We start from the raw sequence: 21,220 nt of genomic DNA, 5'->3' as shown, positions 1-21,220 counted from the left end.
ATGTAATATTGATGTCTAGATAATGACTAGTTTCTCAATTATGAAAACATACAGACTTTCCTGTATAGCTTGGAATGGTTTTCATTTAGGGTTACACAATATACCAGAAAAAAGTCAAATAAATATTATAATATATGATTAATATTATAACTATAAAAGGGTGGGTAAATAAAAAAGGTGAGTTCATATAATTCCATTATAATAACAATAAATTATGCATAATTACATGCAAGTAACCCTAAGATAAACCCTAGTCCTAAGCGTGAGTACACGTAGTTAATTAATATTACTCAGTACTTAATTGTATAATTCAATTACATTGTAACAAGGACACCTTAAAATAAAGCTTTACCTTACATTTGTATTTTTACATTTAGTTTACCTTTGGCGTCTTTATTTGCCAACAGCTCATTTACATGTAATATTTAAAACACTATTCATTTAATAACTCTGTTACATGTAATCTTTAACAAATTTCTAAAAGAATGTGATTTTTTTTTTTTCATACTAAACATCATAATACTATGATGCCTAAATTCACATGTAGCATTAAAACTGAATAATTTTAGCTTTAAGTGTTTTATTTTTAATATATTTTAAGACAACAGTATGGATCTTTTAAAAATATAGCTTTCATTAAATAATCATTGACTTATTAGTATCAGCTAGAGTTTCAATATTGTTAAATCAATTTAATATCAATATTAGGGTATCAAAGCTGATATTGTACCAAAGCCAAAAATGTTAGCGTTGAGCAAAATCTAGTTCGGATTCATTCCAGACTGGATGTGTTGTGTTTTAATCATTTAATGACAGATTAAAACTACTTTCATAAGACTCCAGTACACAGGCTGCCAGTCCATTGTTGGTTTAACCCTCTGGTTGTGTTCGGACTCCGGTCACGCCTTTTGTGTTACCGGTCAAAAATGACCGGACTCCAAACAATTGCTTATAAATCTGTCATTATGCTATATTATCACCAAATATTGGATTCAATCTTTTTGTCAACTTGTTTTCTTTCATTTAGGACTGGTTTTGTGTTTCTATTTGCTTCGGTTTAATCGTAGGCCTCATTTATCCGAGAGTAGGTACCTAATTTTTTGAGTGAAAAAAGCATTTTTTATGAATAATTTTCACAATATGAAACAAAAAATTATAAAATTTTGCACTGTTTCTCACACTAGTGTACTTTAATGTTTAATCAGGAAGTTTGCTTTTAAATGCTTTTATTTTGTACAAAATTGCAAAAAGTCACACTCGTGGTGTTCCCGGTCAAAAATGACCGGACTCCAAACAACTGCTTATAAATCTGCCATTATGCTATATTATCACCAAATATTGGATTCAATCTTTTTGTCAACTTGTTTTCTTTCATTTAGGACTGGTTTTGTGTTTCTATTTGCATCCGATTAATCGTAGGCCTCATTTATCTGAAAGTAGGTACCTCATTTTTTGAGTGAGAAAATTATTTTTTATGAATAATTTTCACAATATGAGAGAAAAAATTATGAAAATTTGCACTGTTTCTCACACTAGTGTACTTTAATGTTTAATCAGGAAGTTTGCTTTTAAATGCTTTTATTTTGTACAAAATTGCAAAAAGTCACACTCGTGGTGTTCCCGGTCAAAAATGACCGGACTCCAAACAACTGCTTATAAATCTGTCATTATGCTATATTATCACCAAATATTGGATTCAATCTTTTTGTCAACTTGTTTTCTTTCATTTAGGACTGGTTTTGTGTTTCTATTTGCTTCGGTTTAATCGTAGGCCTCATTTATCCGAGAGTAGGTACCTCATTTTTTGAGTGAAAAAAACATTTTTTAGGAATAATTTTCACAATATTAAACAAAAAATTATAAAAATTTGCACTGTTTCTCACACTAGTGTACTTTAATGTTTAATCAGGAAGTTTGCTTTTAAATGCTTTTATTTTGTACAAAATTGCAAAAAGTCACACTCGTGGTGTTCCCGGTCAAAAATGACCGGACTCCGAACAACTGCTTATAAATCTGTCATTATGCTATATTATCACCAAATATTGGATTCAATCTTTTTGTCAACTTGTTTTCTTTCATTTAGGACTGGTTTTGTGTTTCTATTTGCATCCGATTAATCGTAGGCCTCATTTATCTGAAAGTAGGTACCTCATTTTTTGAGTGAAAAAATTATTTTTTATGAATAATTTTCACAATATGGGAGAAAAAATTATGAAAATTTGCACTGTTTCTCACACTAGTGTGCTTTAATGTTTAATCAGGAAGTTTGCTTTTAAATGCTTTTATTTTGTACAAAATTGCACAAAGTAACACTTGTCAAAAAGGGCCAGCCATTGAAAGTGAATGGGGAAGAATGAAAGAAACAACTAGTGTTCAGGAGCATGTTGTGCTTGCAAACATAAATGCCTTGGACCAGTGCGTGCATGTATACTCACGCTATCACACACACACACACACACACATCTATGCATACAAACTATTGTATTACACCTATTTCATCCTACCCTGAACTGTATGCAATATGCTTTTATGAATCTCATATTATAACTCTCTCTCTCACACAGACACACACAATGCACACAAATGCTCAAACTGCCTTGTCTTTGGCCTGCATTGACTTCAAAATAATCTTTTTTTTTTCATCCTTCGACCAGAACGTTACATCAACTTCAGCTGGGTCCTCAAAATCAGAAGATTGCTTCTTTTCAGTTGTTGCAAGGTTTTCAGCTTGTCCAGTGATATTTTTTTATCTTCCAATATATCTTGCAATGCATCGTCACTGTAAAATTCTTCTTCAGTTGTCTCTTCCTCGTGTAAATGACAAGCAAGGCACTGTGAGGCATTTGTATGCCCTAGCATTTAATTGTAAACTTTTGTTTACTCTGAGAGAACACGAACGCCTCTAAACATATTGTCATAATGTTTTGTCTAGTACGGAGCCGCTTAGAGCTCATGGTGGTGGAAAGATTTCGGGGTGGGTGAAAAAAAATCGGGGTGGGAGGAAAAAATATTTTTCAAATCTTTTGCGTTCCCTCGCAAAACTTTGCATTCTCTCGCAAAGATGTTTGCGTTCCCTCGCAAAACTTTGCATTCTCTCGCAAAGATGTTTGCGTTCCCTCGCAAAACTTTGCATTCTCTCGCAAAGATGTTTGCGTTCCCTCGCAAAACTTTGCGTACATATTTGCAAGAGAACGCAAAGTTTTGCGAGAGAACACAAACATCTTTGCGAGAGAACACAAAGTTTTGCGAGAGAACACAAACATTTTTGCGAGAGAACGCAAACATCTTTGCGAGAGAACGCAAACATCTTTGCGAGAGAACACAAAGTTTTGCGAGAGAACGCAAACATCTTTGCGAGAGAACGCAAACATCTTTGCGAGAGAACGCAAACATCTTTGCGAGAGAACACAAAGTTTTGCGAGAGAACGCAAACATCTTTGCGAGAGAACGCAAACATCTTTGCGAGAGAACACAAAGTTTTGCGAGAGAACGCAAACATCTTTGCGAGAGAACGCAAACATCTTTGCGAGAGAACACAAAGTTTTGCGAGAGAACGCAAACATCTTTGCGAGAGAACACAAAGTTTTGCGAGAGAACGCAAACATCTTTGCGAGAAAACACAAAGTTTTGCGAGAGAACGCAAACATCTTTGCGAGAGAACGCAAACATCTTTGCGAGAGAACGCAAACATCTTTGCGAGAGAACGCAAAAGATTTGAAAAATATTTTTTCCTCCCACCCCAAATTTTTTTCACCCACCCCGAAATCTTTCCACCACCATGAGCTCTAAGGGGCTCCGTAGTCTAGAATATGTGGTGAAAGAAAAGATTATTTTTGAGGTCAATGCAGGCTAAAGACAAGGCAGTCTGAGCATGTGTGTGTGTGTGTGTGTGTGTGTGTGAGAGAGAGAGAGAGATCCTTTTTTATTCATAAAAGGATATTGCATGCAGTTCAGGGTAGGATGAAATAGGTGTAATAAAATAGTTTGTATGCATGGATGGATGGGTGTGTGTGTGTGTGTGCGCGTGCGTGTGTGCGCATGTGTGTGTGTGATAGCTTGAGTATAAATGCATCCACACATGCAAAGGTCCAAGGTCTTTGTTTGCAAGCACAACATGCTCCTGAACACTAGTTGTTTCTTTCATTCTTCCCCATTCACTTTCAATGGCCGGCAATTTTTGACAAGTGTTACTTTGTGCAATTTTGTACAAAATAAAAGCATTTAAAAGCAAACTTCTTGATTAAACATTAAAGTACACTAGTGTGAGAAACAGTGCAAATTTTCATAATTTTTTCTCTCATATTGTGAAAATTATTCATAAAAAATGCTTTTTTCACTCAAAAAATGAGGTGCCTACTTTCAGATAAATGAGGCCTACGATTAATCGGATGCAAATAGAAACACAAAACCAGTCCTAAATGAAAGAAAACAAGTTGACAAAAAGATTGAATCCAATATTTGGTGATAATATAGCATATTGACAGATTTATAAGCAGTTGTTTGGAGTCCGGTCATTTTTGACCGGGAACACCACGAGTGTGACTTTTTGCAATTTTGTACAAAATAAAAGCATTTAAAAGCAAACTTCCTGATTAAACATTAAAGCACACTAGTGTGAGAAACAGTGCAAATTTTCATAATTTTTCATTTCATATTATGAAAATTATTCATATAAAATGCTTTTTTCACTCAAAAAATTAGGTGCCTACTTTCGGATAAATAAGGCTTACGATTAATCAGAAGCAAATAGAAACACAAAACCAGTCCTAAATGAAAGAAAACAAGTTGACAAAAAGATTGAATCCAATATTTGGTGATAATATAGCATAATGGCAGATTTATAAGCAGTTGTTTGGAGTCCGGTCATTTTTGACCGGGAACACCACGAGTGTGACTTTTTGCAATTTTGTACAAAATAAAAGCATTTAAAAGCAAACTTCCTGATTAAACATTAAAGTACACTAGTGTGAGAAACAGTGCAAATTTTTTTAATTTTTTGTTTAATATTGTGAAAATTATTCATAAAAAAAAAAAATGTCACTCAAAAAATGAGGTACCTACTCTCAGATAAATGAGGCTTACGATTAAACCGAAGCAAATAGAAACACAAAACCAGTCCTAAATGAAAGAAAACAAGTTGACAAAAAGATTGAATCCAATATTTAGTGATAATATAGCATAATGACAGATTTATAAGCAGTTGTTTGGAGTCCGGTCATTTTTGACCGGGAACACAACGAGTGTGACTAGGTGAAATAAAACCCACAAAAAATTACGAAAATTCTAAAAAAATTTATGAGAAGTACTTGTACCCTATGTGCGCAAAGTCAGTAAGTTTGAGTCCAATGCGATAACGTTAACTAGTATTTTCAGGAAAAAGAAAAAAAATTTCAGGGCAATTTGACCCGAACACAACCAGAGGGTTAACCTTAGGTAATGCATCTGTATTGTTAACCCTGTTGTTGATGGCAAACACAGCACTGGCTGATAGGATTGCTATAGGAACAACATTGGGCGGAGGAAGGGAGTGTGCTTGTATTGGACAGATTAAATATGGTTTTGTTCTTAACCTGAAGCAATTTATGAAAGCACATTGATCAGATGAATCACTTAAACTGCTTAAGTCTGTATTTAGTATACTTTGGCCTTGTACCAATCATAACTCAGCATTGTTGCATGCATTCTTAAGATCCGTTTCCGCTGTGTGTTTGACTAACCGTGTACGTCGAGACGTGCCGTACTGGAGATGATACCAGCTTCGTTCTTAGCTGAAACCGTGTACCAGCCTGCGTCTTCCTTCAGAGCCGGCTGGATGATCATACAGAGGTAACCAAAGTTATCCTGGTGTATGCTGGGAAATAGAATTGAACATCAGAATAACTAAGTAGCAACATTGTTTGCCTTGAAACAAAGGATTTTAAAGAGATGCCAGGATTGTTCATTTAGGCTGCACATATTACTTTGATTTGAATCCTTATGAGCAAACCATGTCCACAAACAATGACTGGAAACTTTACAGCTTGTGAGTAACTGCTCTCGTCTCTCTGAGGTGGCATAGACGGTAGCGCCTGTGGTGAGGTTACTGTGTGCATGTTTCTTTTGCAAGGGTCTTTTCATCAGTATACACACACACACACACACACGTAGGCACTTTAAATACCAGCCTTCCAACAGCTGCCATATGCAGGCTAGAAGTGCACAGTTTTAAAATGTATCTATGGGGTAAATATTATTTAACATTATAAAATATAATATACCATAACAATAGTACTCATTTAGATAAACTAGTTTGGAATGGCTTTAGGAGGGCGTTGATTTGCCCAAGGTCTCCTACCTTATCCTGTCGGTGTTATGAGTGAAGGACTCGTTCTCTTTCTTCCAGAAGATCTGTGGGAACGGAGCTCCAGACACACGACACTCTAGACGCACTGGGTGACCCTCAGCGACACTTGTGTTCTGGAGTTTCTCAATGAAACATGGTGCTTTATGCATCTCTTTGGCTAAAGAAGAAATAAAATTTAAAAAATAAATAAAACCTAAACTACTACGCATTTATGTACACAAATATATATAATATTTAACTTGTGAAAAAATATTAGCTATTAGCTAAAAATATTTCCTATACAAGTTATACATTTTTACCTGCATTTTATATAGATTTTTTAAATACTTGTATTCAAATAAGGACACATTTAAAATGTTTTTGAAAGATTTCTATTTCAAACAAATGCTTTTTTTTACTTTTTGGAAAATTAAAAAAAATTACATAAAACAGCACAACGTTTTCAACATTGATGATTAAAGAAGTGTTTCTTGAGCAGCAAATCAGCATATTACAGTGATTTCTGAAGGACCATGTGACACTGAAGACTGGAGAAATGGCTGCTGAAAAATTTTTAAACAATAAAATAGAAAAGTTATTTTAAATTGTAATAATATTTCACAATATTACTGATTTGTTACTGTATTTATCAAATAAATGCAGCCTAGGTAAACAAAGACTTAAAAAAAAAAAAAAATCTTACCAACCCCAACCTTTTGTTTCCGAGTGTCCATTTTATTTATTTTTCCATCAGAATGTTATCTTATTCATTCTCTCTCATTTTTATTTACATTTTATTATAATTTACACTACATCTTAGTACACTACATCTTGTCTTTTATGACAAACTGAACTCTACGGTTGTGCAGACGATAATGATTGTGTACCTGCAACGATGAGCTCTAGGTTGAATGAGTTCTGTCCAGCTCTGTTGCTGGCGATGCACGTGTAAACTCCTGCATCTCTGCTAGTGACAGGCTCGATGACCAGTGAGTGAACACCGTTCTCCCTCACCAGCATCTTGTGGGAGGAGTCTGGACGGATGGTCTGGCCATTCAGCTGCCAGATGAGGTCAGGAGTTGGCAGGCCACTTACCTATGTTTGAAAGACAAGTCAATCAATTGTTTTCAGCATAATTTATCCTTTCTCACTCTAAAATGTAAATAATGGTGCCTCTTTTAAAGTATTTTCAACCCTAATACTAGTGTTTAAAGTTTATGTCTGGCGTGGGGTATCTGGTGGCTGTATGCGTGTGGTTCTCATGGGAAATCAGTCTGTGCACAATGCCTGGGCTCTATTTTCAACAACTCTCACATTCCTGAGAAACACAACACCTGCTCCACCCGAAGGGGTGTCAGCAACAGACCACCAGTCAATGTGTCTGTGTGTTTATATTTGTTTATGAATGTGTGCATGTGTTTGTGCGTTTATGCATGGGGCCGAGAGGGACTGAGATTCTCGTTTATCCACCCCGCATTTGTTGTGATGTTCCTGAGAACGTTCATGACGTTTGTGAACACACTGCTCAAGTGCCATTCCCCTGGGTGTGCATATTCCCAGCGTGATGCTTACAACGTCCAGCACACATCTCCTCTACAGCCAACTTGAATTCATTCATGACTCAAATTGAAAGAACAGGCTGTTTAAGTGAAAAAGCAGAGAGCTCGAACTGAAAAAAGGCACTTTGATTTTAGACCTCCTGAACTGCATCAAGGGACATTTGTGGCCTGGAAAGTTTGGAAAGCCTCAAAGCCAGAGGAAATAAATTGGTTCTATAAATACCATTGACATTAAGGGGGCTGTGCTTGAGTGCATTACTAATCAGGGTCTTTTTATAGCGTGTGAATCCCTCTATGGCACAGCGAGCCTTTATTCTGACATGCACAGATCACAGCCAGACATGGGCAGTGGGATAGAGCCAGAATGTAAAACTACAATTAGACAACAACCTGAGAGAGAGAGCGAGAGAGCGAGAGAGAGCGAGAGAGCGAGAGAGCGAGAGAGCGAGAGAGCGAGAGAGCGAGAGAGCGAGAGAGAGAGAAAAAAAAAAATACATAAAAAGGGAACAGGTAGAATAAATTTGAACCGAGGCAAAAAAATAAAATTTAAATGTTGAAGTAACAGGAAAAGTGAGAAATTGACAGAAACCAAAAGGCATTTTCCACAAACAAAGCCTGAAATTATTTAAAACTGAAGTTTGATTACCTTTAACAAATGATCACTGAAAAAGCCTTAAGAAAATGTTGACTGCCAAACTGAGTCGCTAAATATTATATGTATAGTTATAGTTAAGTCTATAGACAGACAGATGACAAATTTAAGGAAAGTTCTAAAACAGAAAAATATGAAAGGGTGGTGTGGGTGTCATAAGAAATGTGGTAAATGAAGGGAAACAAAGAAATATGGGACAGACAAAACAGCAGCAGAGACAGAGGGAGGAACAGAGGATAGAGATGACAGTCTTCAGAGACAGCGGTAAGCCAATGGAAACACATCTGACAGAAGAAAGAAAACTCAATATGAGAAAGAGAGAAAACGGAGGATAATTCCAGCTTTTCACTCAAGTCCATTCATCATTTTAGAAGTGATGAAAAACTTAGATTTTTTCCCCCTTTTCTTCACAATGCAGAGGGAGAAAACATTCCCCATATATCACACAAAGGAGGTTTCCTCTAGCCTCTGAAAAGCCCATGCGTTTATTTGCTTGTTAAAGGAACATGTCACCTAAAAAAGAAACTGTCATTATTTACTCACCCTCAAGTTTTTTGTATGAAACTTTTGTATGAAATTATTTTTTCAAGAATATTGGTAACCAAAGAGATGTTGGTCCCCAATGTTTTCCACACTACAGATAAGTAAATACTACGGAAGTAAATGGAGACCAGCAACTGTTTGCTTTCCCACATTCTTCAAAATATTTTCTTTTGGGTCCAGCAGAAGAAAGTCAGTCACACAGGTTTAGAACATCTTGAGGGTGAGTAAATGATTATAGGGTTTTCAGTTTTGGATGAACTATGCCTTTAAGTAACCGTGTAATAAGCGTTATGTACAGTGAGATGTACAGTCAGCATGGTCACACATTTATGGTGTTAAAGTAAGTAAGGCAGTGCTTGTGCGGTCACCTTGCAGTCCATGCGGCAGAGTTTACCCTCCTGGACAATAAGGTCACCGGGGGCCTGCAGAAAATGAGGGCGGAAGTGACGTTCCTGAATATTCTCATTCTCATCACCGCTGTCTCTGGACCTTGAACGTGGTCTGGAAAAAAAAAAAGTTTGGCATATTAATGTTTTGGTAATTAAAGGATTTTGCTTTAAAATAAATAAACCCCAAAGAGCACCACATTTGTGGAGAAAAAAAGATTTTATTTTCGTAATTTTTTCAATGAAGAACTTACATTGTGTTGGAAATCATATCTAGGTTTTACGACTATTTATAGGTTGGCACACAGCTTTGCCTTCAGAAACTATTGATACTGTCAATCAAACTCATAAAAACCTCAAAGACCTGAATGGCCAGACATATTATATCTAATCCAGAGGAAACCTCGCCCATTCAAAAAGATTCACATATTCTATTCTGCACAAAAGACATCTTAACATGGTCCTTACATCATTGTCCAAAACATACAGGTGTTCTTTACATGGGACACACCCTCTATTAGTGCTAGTCCCACAGAGCAAACCTGATCCTGGACCTACTGTTTAGAAACAGCAGTGCTTATATACCTGCGGATGTGTCCAGGTGTGGAGCGCTGACTTCTCCCCCTTTGGTTCACAGCCTGGACCATCATCCTTCCAGTACAGCTCACTCTCCCCTAAGACAGAAAGACAGAGAGAAACATTTGAGTAAAGAAACTGACAGTATATGCTTTACTTAGGGATAATAAGATGAAAGAAAAGTGACATGCATGACACATACAGTTGTCTGGGTTGTCTCTATTTAAGCTGGAATGTGTCTTAATGTGTATGAACTTCTGACCCTCTGATTTTTTTTTCTTGCTTCTGGTCAGTCACTTCCTCCTGACTACCAATGTTTATCCATCTCCACCAAAACACTGGTCATGCCGACTAGGCACTTGAGAAAGTGTGTATGCGTTTATGTGTATGTGAAAAAAAAAATATATATCAAATGAGATCAAACGCTGATAAAAGATATAGTATATTTTCAGTAGCCAACATGTTAACACAAAATAACTATTGTGAAATTATTGCCTTCTGCAATTTGGGTGTATGTCCTGTCTCCAAATTTTTGAGACAAGCATGTTCTACTAGGGAATTCTGTGTTGCATGTGTAAAAATACAGTGACTTGAACAGTTTGAACCCATTGCTACCATCTGTAATAAAACTATATAGTAAAATAAAACAAGAAAATCTTATCTCACCACTGGGTTGCCTGCCATAATGGTGTAGTTCCCATCATCATCTAGCGAGGCAGCCGCTGTGTGCAGGGAACATGTGCCGTCTGGATCACGACTGATACGGTAGTGTTCACTGCGCTTTGAGATCTGCTTTCCGTCCTTAAACCAATACACCTTCAAACACACACAGATATATACATGGTTATGCAACATTCCAAAGCTTGTAACCTTTTTTTTTTTCCTCTTCTTCATCACTTCTGTTATTAAGTCTGCTGTCATCACACAGTCATTACTGTGGTCTCATGGTAGTCAGAGAGAGATACAATGAAAGCGAGACAGCCATATATGGCTGGAATTTTAGAAGGGAAGCAGAGCAGAGCTACTGATGACACCAGCCTAGTCACAGATGATAAACCACCAATCCCATCATTCTAGTCACCTCTCTAACAATCCCTTAGAACAACAACAAAATAACCTCCATGCGGTGAACCACTAATGTATCTCCTGAGCAATATGCAGTATAAAACTACAAACTGTGTGTTTCTAAGAAACAAATCTATTGAGGCGTTTTAACTTTAAACCATCACTTCTGGCAAAAATACCAGTCCATAATCCATAACACTTCCTCCAGTGAAAAAGCTCATCCCCTGTTGCCCTCTCACATCTAGATCCAGCAACATTTATTTAGAACCATTTTGGATTTGGTTTTCACATGTAAATGGTGTGTGATCTGTGCATATTTCTCTCCTGATTCAGAAAAGACAACTTTTACATTGGAGAAAGCAATATTATAGATAGAGCACTTGGGGTTTAGCTGGATGCAATGGTATACACTTTGAAAAAATCTTGATGAATTTATTACAAACATACAGCTTTTGGCTTCTCAAGATGTTAATTGATTGTGTGGATTATTGTGATGTTTTTATCAGCTGTTTGGACTCTCATTCTGACGGCACCCATTCACTGTAGAGGATTCATTGGTGACCAAGTAATCTAAATGTAAATTTCTCCATATCGGTTCTAATGAAGAAACAAACAACCACATCTTGGATAGACTGAGGGTAACTGGATTTTCATTTCTGGGTGAACTTTTGTTTTAATAATTAACTACCTGCTGAGATTACAGACATAAACAAAATTTACACTTCATTGAAGTCACTGAAAAGTATCTGCTTCCATGCAACATGAACGTATATATGCTATAAGAGCTAAACTGCATGGGTGATGACCTCTCACCTTTGGCTTTGGGTCTCCGATGACCTTGCAGCTGAAGGTCACAGGCATTCCCTCAAAGACCTTGTAATGCTTAAGCTTCTGATCGAAGAATGGTGCGACCTCTCCGGGAGCGTCTTCATCATGCCGAACATCATCGTCAGATTCCTCCACAGGTGAGCGCTCCAGACGGAACTCGATCTCGCTGATCAACCGCTGCTCGAAGCTGGACACTTTATACTCCTGTCACACAAACAAACACAAAGACTTTAACTTATGACCTTCTCCTCAACTTACTAACTCATTCAATCACTCATTTTATTCATTCAAGCACACATCCTCTCATCACGGTGTCCTATAATCTATTCAAGTCCTGTATCCAACTCTTATTGCTCTTTCATCTGGTCTGTTTCTAGTCTTCTGTTTCTTTTTATTTCACTCTGCAGGCAGAAGGAACATCTGGAGAAAAGTGTGTGCTGATGACACATCACAACAGTAATTGCAGGTTTAAGACACAGCTGCAGAAAGAAACGCACACCATCATAACTACATATAGACAACGAACGCACCCTCTCCATCTTGTCCTCTTTCACATCCAGCCACATCCTCCCAAAAACACACACACATGCACATTTCCTATGCAAACACAGACAACCGCTATTTGCCCAAGGATGTGTGTGGAACACTAAGCACACTTTGAATTTATGGCACAACATTAACAGCATATCCACTTCCCACAGTTCAGAAGAAGAGAAGCATGTGCATTTTAGTGTCTCCACTCGAGGGCAGGAAATGTGTGATGCAGACCCATGCGGTGTCTGATCAGTTAGCAATAACAAGACACATGATGTTAGGCACCCAGCACAGTTTTTCACATTTTTTATTTTCATATGATGTGGTTTGGCCATTTTTGTGGCCAGATGTTTTTGTATAACAATTGCTAAACTGCATAATCGACTGCTGTCCAAGGGAAATTATTTTTATGTAAAGTAGAAATTGTTTTATTTTGTTACTTGCATCAAATAATTTCAACTCGCATTCCATTTCATGTCCAATTAACTTTTTGGCAAGTATCGGTTTAATAAATGGGGTAATGTGCAGTCAGTCATCGTCACAAAATAAGCCCCGTCATCAGCAATGTGTTACAACAGCTAAAATACAATGAAGCAGACATGAAGTTTGAAGTCAGTAAGATTTTCTTTTTTGAAAAAAAGTCTCAATTTTTGCTATTATTATTACCTGTATTCATAGGCTGAATTTGATAAAGATTAAAAAAAAAAAAAAAAAACAACAGTAATATTGTTAGATTTTAAAATAAAAATATTCTATTTGAATATATTTTTATTTCACCCAAAATTAAAGCATTTCTTTCTTTCAAAAAAAGAAAATCTTACTGAGCCCAAACTTTTAAGCAGTACTGTACTTTCCTCCAAATATTGGACCCCCCAGGACTTTTGGTTCAATACAAACACTGAACACTTATGACTTACTTACATTTCACTGCTGGTTATACTCTGTATAATTGTGTATGTGACGAATAAAAATCTTGAATCTTGAACACACTGCTTATTTGATCAGTAAGACTGCAGGATTTTCTCAGAGAGTACAATGGTAATCACGGTCATATCGCCGTCAAGGACTTAATCAAAACGCAAATATTCCATAAACAGACACAGAAGAAAACACAGTGGATAGAGTAAACACACAAATCACATACAGTAGTGACTGGCCAAAACACGAGGGTGACCACACACAGAGAATTAAACAACTGGGGGTGGTCTCATGAGGTGAAGCAAAGGGAAATACAGCGGTGAGGCAGACTGAGAGAAGAGGGAAATATAAGGAGGACAGACAGGCCGCTGCTTGATGTTTGTAATAGACGGGAAGAGTATGAATAACCTTTTGAGGGACAGACTCTGAGTCAGCTGAGCTGCCTTCCTGTAGAGAGATCAGAAAACAGGCAGGGGGTTGAGGATGATGTCACATCCTGCGTAGATTACACACCTATTGCACAAAAGTGCACAATCACACACACTACTGTCAACGTGTGTTTGTGTTGGGCTGCTAATCCTGCTTTTATGAACTTACCTGCTCACACACCTCCAAAACGCCTCGCTGACACGCTCTCCTTGCCAAAATGACATCACTTTACAATGTACCCAATGCATATGTGCAAGCACATGCGGGAGCTCGCTGCTATTAGCCGAATTAAGATGCATTTACAAGCACGCAGGCAAACCACAAACTACATCCAACAGCCTTGCCGTACACTGGTAGTCACTGGAAAAAGTGTGTGGACCAATTTGTAATGGATGCATTTTGTTTATAACCCATGTTTAAAAAAACCAGCCAATTACATACAACTGCTCTGTTTACTGTGACACAATGGGGACGTTTGTGTGTTGTGTTTATACCTGTGTGACTGGCTCCACCTCCACCTGCTGTGTGTTAAATACTGTGGCAGCATTGTCAGCACCCAGCAGTCTGCGAGCCATCTTCTCTTCATAGGTTAACCTCTGAAAGCAAGCAGGATTAATCTGTCAGAGCCTGGGTTAGTGTGTGAGAAAACACATACTCACACACGCGAAAGCATTGCGATTGTTTGGTGGCCTGTACTAGTGAATTCAAAGCTATTAGTCATGCTGAACATGTGGTGGGTTTTGCTATGTATTGTGGATTGATTTTAGGGGTCCTAAAGTGATTGACCATTTCAATTGGAAGAGCTAGTGGGGGAAGGTCGTTTTCTCCCTTTATTAGCTGTATTTTGTAAGAATGAACAGTTACGGTGAATTTTGAAAACTGAAAAAAAAATTAACTGAACAGTTTACCTTGCACATTTACCCTTGTACATTTAACATCAACTGTCACTAGTTCTTGTGTGTCTACCCCCTCATCTTTCATATTTATATATGATTTACATTATACATAAATATAAACATATTACATATATTTCTTAAATACGTGTATGTGTGTATTAATATATATACACACACATATACACAGTACCTTAGTATCTTATAATTTTTTACCCCCATTTTTGGAGGTCGAGCATCCATTCTCATCAATTTTGTTAATGTTAACTAAAAGTATTAAAAATCATTTTGATTACTAAACTGAAAAAAAGAAATTAAAATATTAAACTAAATTAGAAATGAAAAACTAAACATTAACTTAAAATATCAGCCAATTCAAAATATTAATACATACAGTAACAATATGTACAGACAGAGTTCTAAAATAACATTGGCTCCCATTTACTTCAATTGTATGGCACAGTTTTCTTTTTCTTTTGGCTAGTATGGTAGTACTATTAATGATGTACTATAATTACTTAGTAATGCATTCATAAGACCTCTCACACACATACCTGCTGTCCATTGCTGAGTCTCTCCTCTTTGAAGCGTAGTTTTCTCTCCAGGTCTTGTATGACGGCATCTTTGGAGCCCTGGATGTCTGAATCAGAGATGAGGCGTTGTGTGCGGGGTGTAGTCTTGCGTGGCAAAACCCTGTTAAAACACAAAATAATGATTAACGCAACTGATAGCAGACTAAGCATTTTACTAAGTACATAATCTGTAGCTGTTGACTTCCTAAACACAGTAAACAAGTGGGAAACAGTGTTATATTTCCCTGTCCATAAAACCTTTCCAGATAGAGGCTAGAATTAACATGCATGCACAAATGAACAGAACCGCAGCTTTTATAATACACTGCAATGCGAAATTTGGCATTGATGAGAAGATTGTGGGACATATTTTTCGCATCTACACTGGGAAGCAAGAATAAATTTCATTATCTGTTTGTGTGCGTTTTAAAATTCCAGTGGTCTCTTATCTTTCCCCCTCTGGCTCTGGAATGCCAGGAAAAAAGAAAAATAGAGAGAGAGAGAGAGAGAGAGAGAGAGAGAGAGAGAGAGAGAGATTGTCTTCAGCAGCTATAAAGACAAAAATTCTGGATGAGTGTTTTAAACTCAAGTTCTACCAGAAAGACCATCTTCACTGAAGATCCTAATCATAAATCATGAGCAACATCAAATCAGTCTCTGGAAAAACTCTTGCTCAGCTTGTATTTGCATCATTTGCAGTTTTAGAATATGGTTGAGTATGTTTATATGAAAGAGAGAGAGACATTACTGTGAGATGTAACAGATTAAATACCTTTCAAATAAACAGCTTAAATAAAGATGTGCTGGGTAAACAATGACAAAATGTTTAAGGACACACCTTTCGTTAATGAAAGTGTACAGTGACAGTCTGTCCCGGTGTTATTTTAATATTATTTATAAACTATTATAGTATTTATTAATATTTTGGATTTGCTTTTATTTTATATTTTGATTTAAATTTAATTTTAGTACTTTTGTTGTGCTATGTGCTTTTGATTTTATTTCAGTTTTAGTCATTTTAGTGCTTAAACTACACATTTTTGAATTACAAAAGGTAACTTTTTTAGTTCAGCTTTATTTCAATATTATTTTTAATATTTGTAGTTACAATAACAATTCTGCTCTGGCAAGCTCCAAAATGACAATAAATAAATAAAAGTAGAAACCATTCGATAACTTTGAGGGGAACATACAAGTCCTTAAAATCTCAAAATTGTCTCTACCATAATTATCTGGTGCATTGTGATGCATACAAAACACACAAGAATCAATGTTTTTGGATCTTTTAGGAGCTTAATGATCACTGGTCTTCTAGCATTTTGGATATTCTGTAAAAAATCTCTGTGTTCAACAGAATAAAGAATGTCATACAGGTTTTAAATATGCGAGTAGGCAGATTATTATTTTTTTGGTTATCCCTTTAAAAACACTCACTCTCAACTAAACCTATGTGCTTTACATTTCTGTAAGCTTGAGAATGAGAGAGGAAATCTCTAGAATACACAGTCCTTGCTCTCAAAGTTCCTCAGCTCCCATTGATCCTAGTGTCTCCATAAACATGCCATGTAAGAATGCATATAGTACATGTCTTCCATGCAGCTGGAAAGCAGGAGCTGCACTCCAAAATACTCATCAGTCCATGTGTGCACTCTATATGCCCATGATAATGTTCTACTGTAGTTCATGATGAAGCGCTCTGTCTTTATATATTATAGAAAAGTCATGACGCAAGGAATATAATTTCTGGGTCCAAGGTGCTACTCAATTGTGCTTTCAATTAGCTACTAGGCTCATGGCATCCCAGATTCAAATATTTTTATGATTCATAAAAGCTGAATCACTGCCTGGCCATCTGAGATTTTTAGGTAGTACCATTTGTTTCTTTCTGTGTGTTGTTTGCTTTTGGCATCCGATACAGCATTTGGACTCCGAAACTGTAAGATATGACATATGACTTGACTTAAGCAGATGACTGCACATCTTCAAGAGGCATTTGGGATGCGTTTCAAACAGATGATTGTGGATACTCACACTGTGCCATTACCCTTGGGCAGCCCCAATGCATTCACTGGTGGAGGTGGTGTGGCCGGAAGCACCGATACCAGAAACCCAGCTGGTGACTGGGGAGTGGACGTGAAGGGCGAGGACGTGTCTGAGCGAGTGGGGCTCGACGTGACAGGTGGAGGAGGTGGTGGAGGTGGAGGAGGGAAGTCTTGTGGCAAGCCAGCAGGAGAGGATAGAGTGCTGGAGCTGAGAAACGGCGGAGGGGGCGGCGGGAAAGAAGGTGAGCTGGGAGACTCCACGCTGCTTCCTTTGGACAGTGACGGCTGCTGCTGGAAGAGCGGAAGGGTGACACGGCTGAAGGGTTTGTGGGATGTTGTGGGGGACAGCGGACTGGAGCTCGAGGAGGTCGAGGACTGCGTGCTGTATCCGATCGGTCCCCCGCTTGTTGTGGGACTCTGAGCAGCGATGAACTGCTTGGGCCGGGCGTAGTTGAAGGTGCTTGTCTGCATGGTGCTACTCTCCAGCTCCTGGAAGGAGGGAGGAGGTGGGAGAGGCGGAGACGGAGGCGGGACTTCCTGAGGAGGGGGAAGCTGCTGTTGCTGCTCGAGAAGGATCTGATCTTGAAGTAGCTTCAATTGTGCTGCGTTTCTGCAAGGAAGAAAATCAAACAAATGGAGTGTTTAGCATCACTATACACAGTTTAATACAAAAGTCAGATAATGCAGCTGTCTAACTATAATTGCACAACCTGACAAACATTAACTGAACTAATGTCAACATCTTCAGATGTTGTTTGCTGCGACTAAACCTGGCTAAATATAACTGTGTACACAATTATAAAACTGATAGTTCCGGTCCTGATTACTCAATACAATATTCTTGCCAAAACCCATGACAGAAAAAAGATGCTCACCATATGATAAATCTGAATCTGCTTATTAAAACGTGTTTTCATAAAAATCTTTTTTATGAAAGCATAGCTTTTCAAACATGATAGCTGGTTTTCAGTAGCTGGTTTGGCTGGTCAACCAACTAATGACCATGTTCCAAAAATCAACTTCACCATCTTACGATAGCTGGATTGTTTCTGGTCCAACATGGTCTACCAGGTTGCATGAGCCCCCCCCCAAAAAAGCTATAATGTCAAGAACAGTTACTAGCCAAGTTGAATGGGTTTGCAGACACTCCACAGCATCTTAGACTCTCATACCTTATTGCTTAAATTTGTTAAAATATATTATATTCAAATACAATTATTCCTAAATAAATTGGACAAAAATGCAGGAATAAATTATTAATTTTATAAAGAGTTTTGTCCATTCAAAAAGTAAATTTAATTTAGGTTTTAAAATGTAGTTAAATATACAAATAAATCAATTAATAAAATGTAAAAACAAATGTAAATAAAATTACTTTGAATTGGATAAAACCGTTTAATTTATGTTTAACCATGCAATAAAATAAAAACACCACAAAAAAGGAAAAAAGAAAAGAAAATGAAACAACAAAAAACACTTTGTAGTCTAAAGACTATTCTGATCATGTAGCACTTTATATATATTTCCATCTTGATTTATTGATTTATCAGAGACGGAAAGCTACACACAGAGTTCACCGAGTGATGTCATAAAAGGCCCTCTTAGGGTCAGTGTATCATTCTCACAGAATAGATGGCCAATCACATAGGAGGAAATTAACTCAAGAGCCTGCAGTGGTGTAGTGTGTGTAACTAAAGGACATGAATGCACATACAAGTGTGTCTGTACAGCTGCATATGGACAGAAGATTTAATGCCTACTTGTTTGTGCGGTTATGCATGTCTGTGTATTTGTGCTGGGAGTTTCTGGGAAGGAAACGACAGGCCACTGCAAAGCGAGTGATATGCTATCTTGGGTAAAGTTTAAACTACACTGTCAACAGAATGTAAACAGCATGGAAAAGGATGAGATGGAGATCTCAGCGATGAGTCGTGTGAATATGGGTGTGGGCTGATGATTGAACGTTATCGGTCCAATGTTTGGCCTCATGGTTCACCCTTATACACAACAACACTGACGTCCACATTGTCCTTTTCTCTGCTAAACATGAGATATTTGCTGCCTACAGTCATAGTTTTCCATCACCTGAATTCTTGTGTCCCTGGAAGAGACGCGTTTTGTTCGAAACGCAATTTGTCTCTCTTCTTCTGCAGACTCAGCCCCACTCTCCCGCTGCCTTATTTTTTGGCAACTTCTAGACACTTTCTGTGAGCCTCAACAAACGGATAACCTTAAACGAACCGATAACCAATGCCAGATGCTTTTCATTGAAATTTTATCATTGGTCTCCTATAGGCGCATTCAACATTTTTCTGCTAGTCACTTTGTAAAAACCCAAAACTTGAATTAAATGCAGAATTTCAATGCGTGTGTTTCACAAGGGGATCGGAGTGGTAGGCCAGCCACACTCCAAACTCCATTTAATCTAATTATTTCCAGATGTTGACTAATGAGTCACTGTGTTTTCCCTCCTTCTCTCCATTTCTTTGTAATGGAGGTGGAAGCCCTCCCTCCAGCCAACTGATAAATCCTCAGAGTTTGCGTCAAGAAAGAGAGAAAGGGAGTATTCAGTTTGTGTTGGTAATCCTTCGCCAAGCCTCATCCTAAAACCTAGGGTGCAAGTTTATCAAATAAATTCATTGAAGAAAAGAGGAGATTAAATGATGTAACTTTGTTTTGGCGGCACAAATGGTGATTTGGACCACATTAAAAGGCATAAATGACCACCTAAAACCTTTCCTTTTTTCCCTGTCCGTATGTTCAAGTATCCATCAAAAGAGCACTTTTACAGGAATACTTTGGCAGCTGGTGAAAGGCTCTTGGACTCAACTGCCTGTGCTGCTTTGCTTTCATTCCTTTTTTGGCTCTGTTATGACTCCGAAGCACCAGCGGCTAGACTCTTACTTCTCTACCTTCTTGTCTTTGAGTCTTGCTTTCTCTCCATCCCTTTCTTTAAATCCCTTTTTAAAATTCCACAAATGTCTCCCTCTTTATTCCCTCACTTTTTAACATCAGAAAGAACAAGAATTGCAAGTCTAAACTGTCTTTTTCTCCATCCTTGTGTTTTTCTCTTCTCCTCCTCCCCCCTGAGTGAAAGCTGCTGGTTAAGACCTCTGCCGGCGGAGGTCTGGCATTATGAGCCCCTCCAGAAATACTGCTCCGACTCTTAATATCCCACATAATAGTTTCCAGCATTCAAGGAATATCATCATGTTCAATCACAGGCAGCCATTTTCTAAAAATAGCTCTTGCAGGTTTCTCCACTTATTTTTTTCCTTTTGCATTTCTGGAATTCCTGACCAGTAAACCTGGGTTGATGAAGGAAGGTCAGCCGGTGCTGACATAATCAGATTACCTTAAAAGGCACTGTGTCTGCAAATAGAAAATGCTACGGTACCTTTCTGCTTAAAATCATGTTCATTCATTAGAGAAATCGCAGGATATAGGATACAGATTCAACAATCTGCAGTGCATTTCTTGAATATTTACTGAAGTGATGAGTTCAAATAAGCAGGAAGTAAAGCGTAACATTAGTTCAGCTTTTTCCAGTAACATGGCACTTGAAAAAAATAGTGGTGAAAAACACTACATCACAATCTTCATTTCCATCAATCAGTCAACAATGTTTTCCTAAACATGGAACCGTTTTGTTTCATGTAAATGAACCAATTCAAAATGATTTGGTCATTCTGTGGAATTTTTTCTTTATATTGAAATCATTAGTTAATTAAATTATTTAGCAGGTTTTTTTATGCATTCATTTTTTTATTTTTTTTTGGAGTATGCATCTTAAAGTTCTCTGTTCAAGTAGAATGGTAAACCTCAAATTATTATTATTATTTTTTTTTTCCGTATTGTACAGTGTAGCTAACTACTTTTTCCAAAGGTTAGTTTGACTTGG

The 21,220-nt window shown here is 37.5% G+C and overlaps 1 protein-coding gene across 7 annotated transcripts in view; it reads right to left on the bottom strand.

Annotated features, from left to right (window-relative positions):
- The window catches only part of palld (palladin, cytoskeletal associated protein), an 84,933-nt gene that overhangs the window by 1,743 nt on the left and 61,970 nt on the right, over positions 1-21,220 (bottom strand). For 4 of the 7 annotated variants that reach the window (XM_079375967.1, XM_079375961.1, XM_079375963.1 and 1 more), the window contains 11 exons: positions 17,309-17,929; positions 15,260-15,398; positions 14,307-14,408; positions 13,792-13,830; positions 11,917-12,135; positions 10,705-10,854; positions 10,048-10,136; positions 9,445-9,577; positions 7,210-7,417; positions 6,335-6,500; positions 5,718-5,851 (listed from right to left, as the gene is read on the bottom strand). In XM_079375967.1, coding sequence (XP_079232093.1) covers positions 5,718-5,851; positions 6,335-6,500; positions 7,210-7,417; positions 9,445-9,577; positions 10,048-10,136; positions 10,705-10,854; positions 11,917-12,135; positions 13,792-13,830; positions 14,307-14,408; positions 15,260-15,398; positions 17,309-17,929 — 2,000 coding nt within the window. The remainder of the gene's footprint in view (positions 1-5,717; positions 5,852-6,334; positions 6,501-7,209; positions 7,418-9,444; positions 9,578-10,047; positions 10,137-10,704; positions 10,855-11,916; positions 12,136-13,791; positions 13,831-14,306; positions 14,409-15,259; positions 15,399-17,308; positions 17,930-21,220) is intronic. The other 3 variants (XM_079375962.1, XM_079375964.1, XM_079375966.1) reach the window with 1 other exon arrangement.

Source organism: Barbus barbus (assembly GCF_936440315.1).
Source record: "Barbus barbus genome assembly, chromosome: 24".
Lineage (NCBI taxonomy): Eukaryota > Metazoa > Chordata > Actinopteri > Cypriniformes > Cyprinidae > Barbus > Barbus barbus.
The sequence above is the reverse complement of the archived record's forward strand: the minus strand, read 5'-3'. Positions and strand labels throughout refer to the sequence as shown.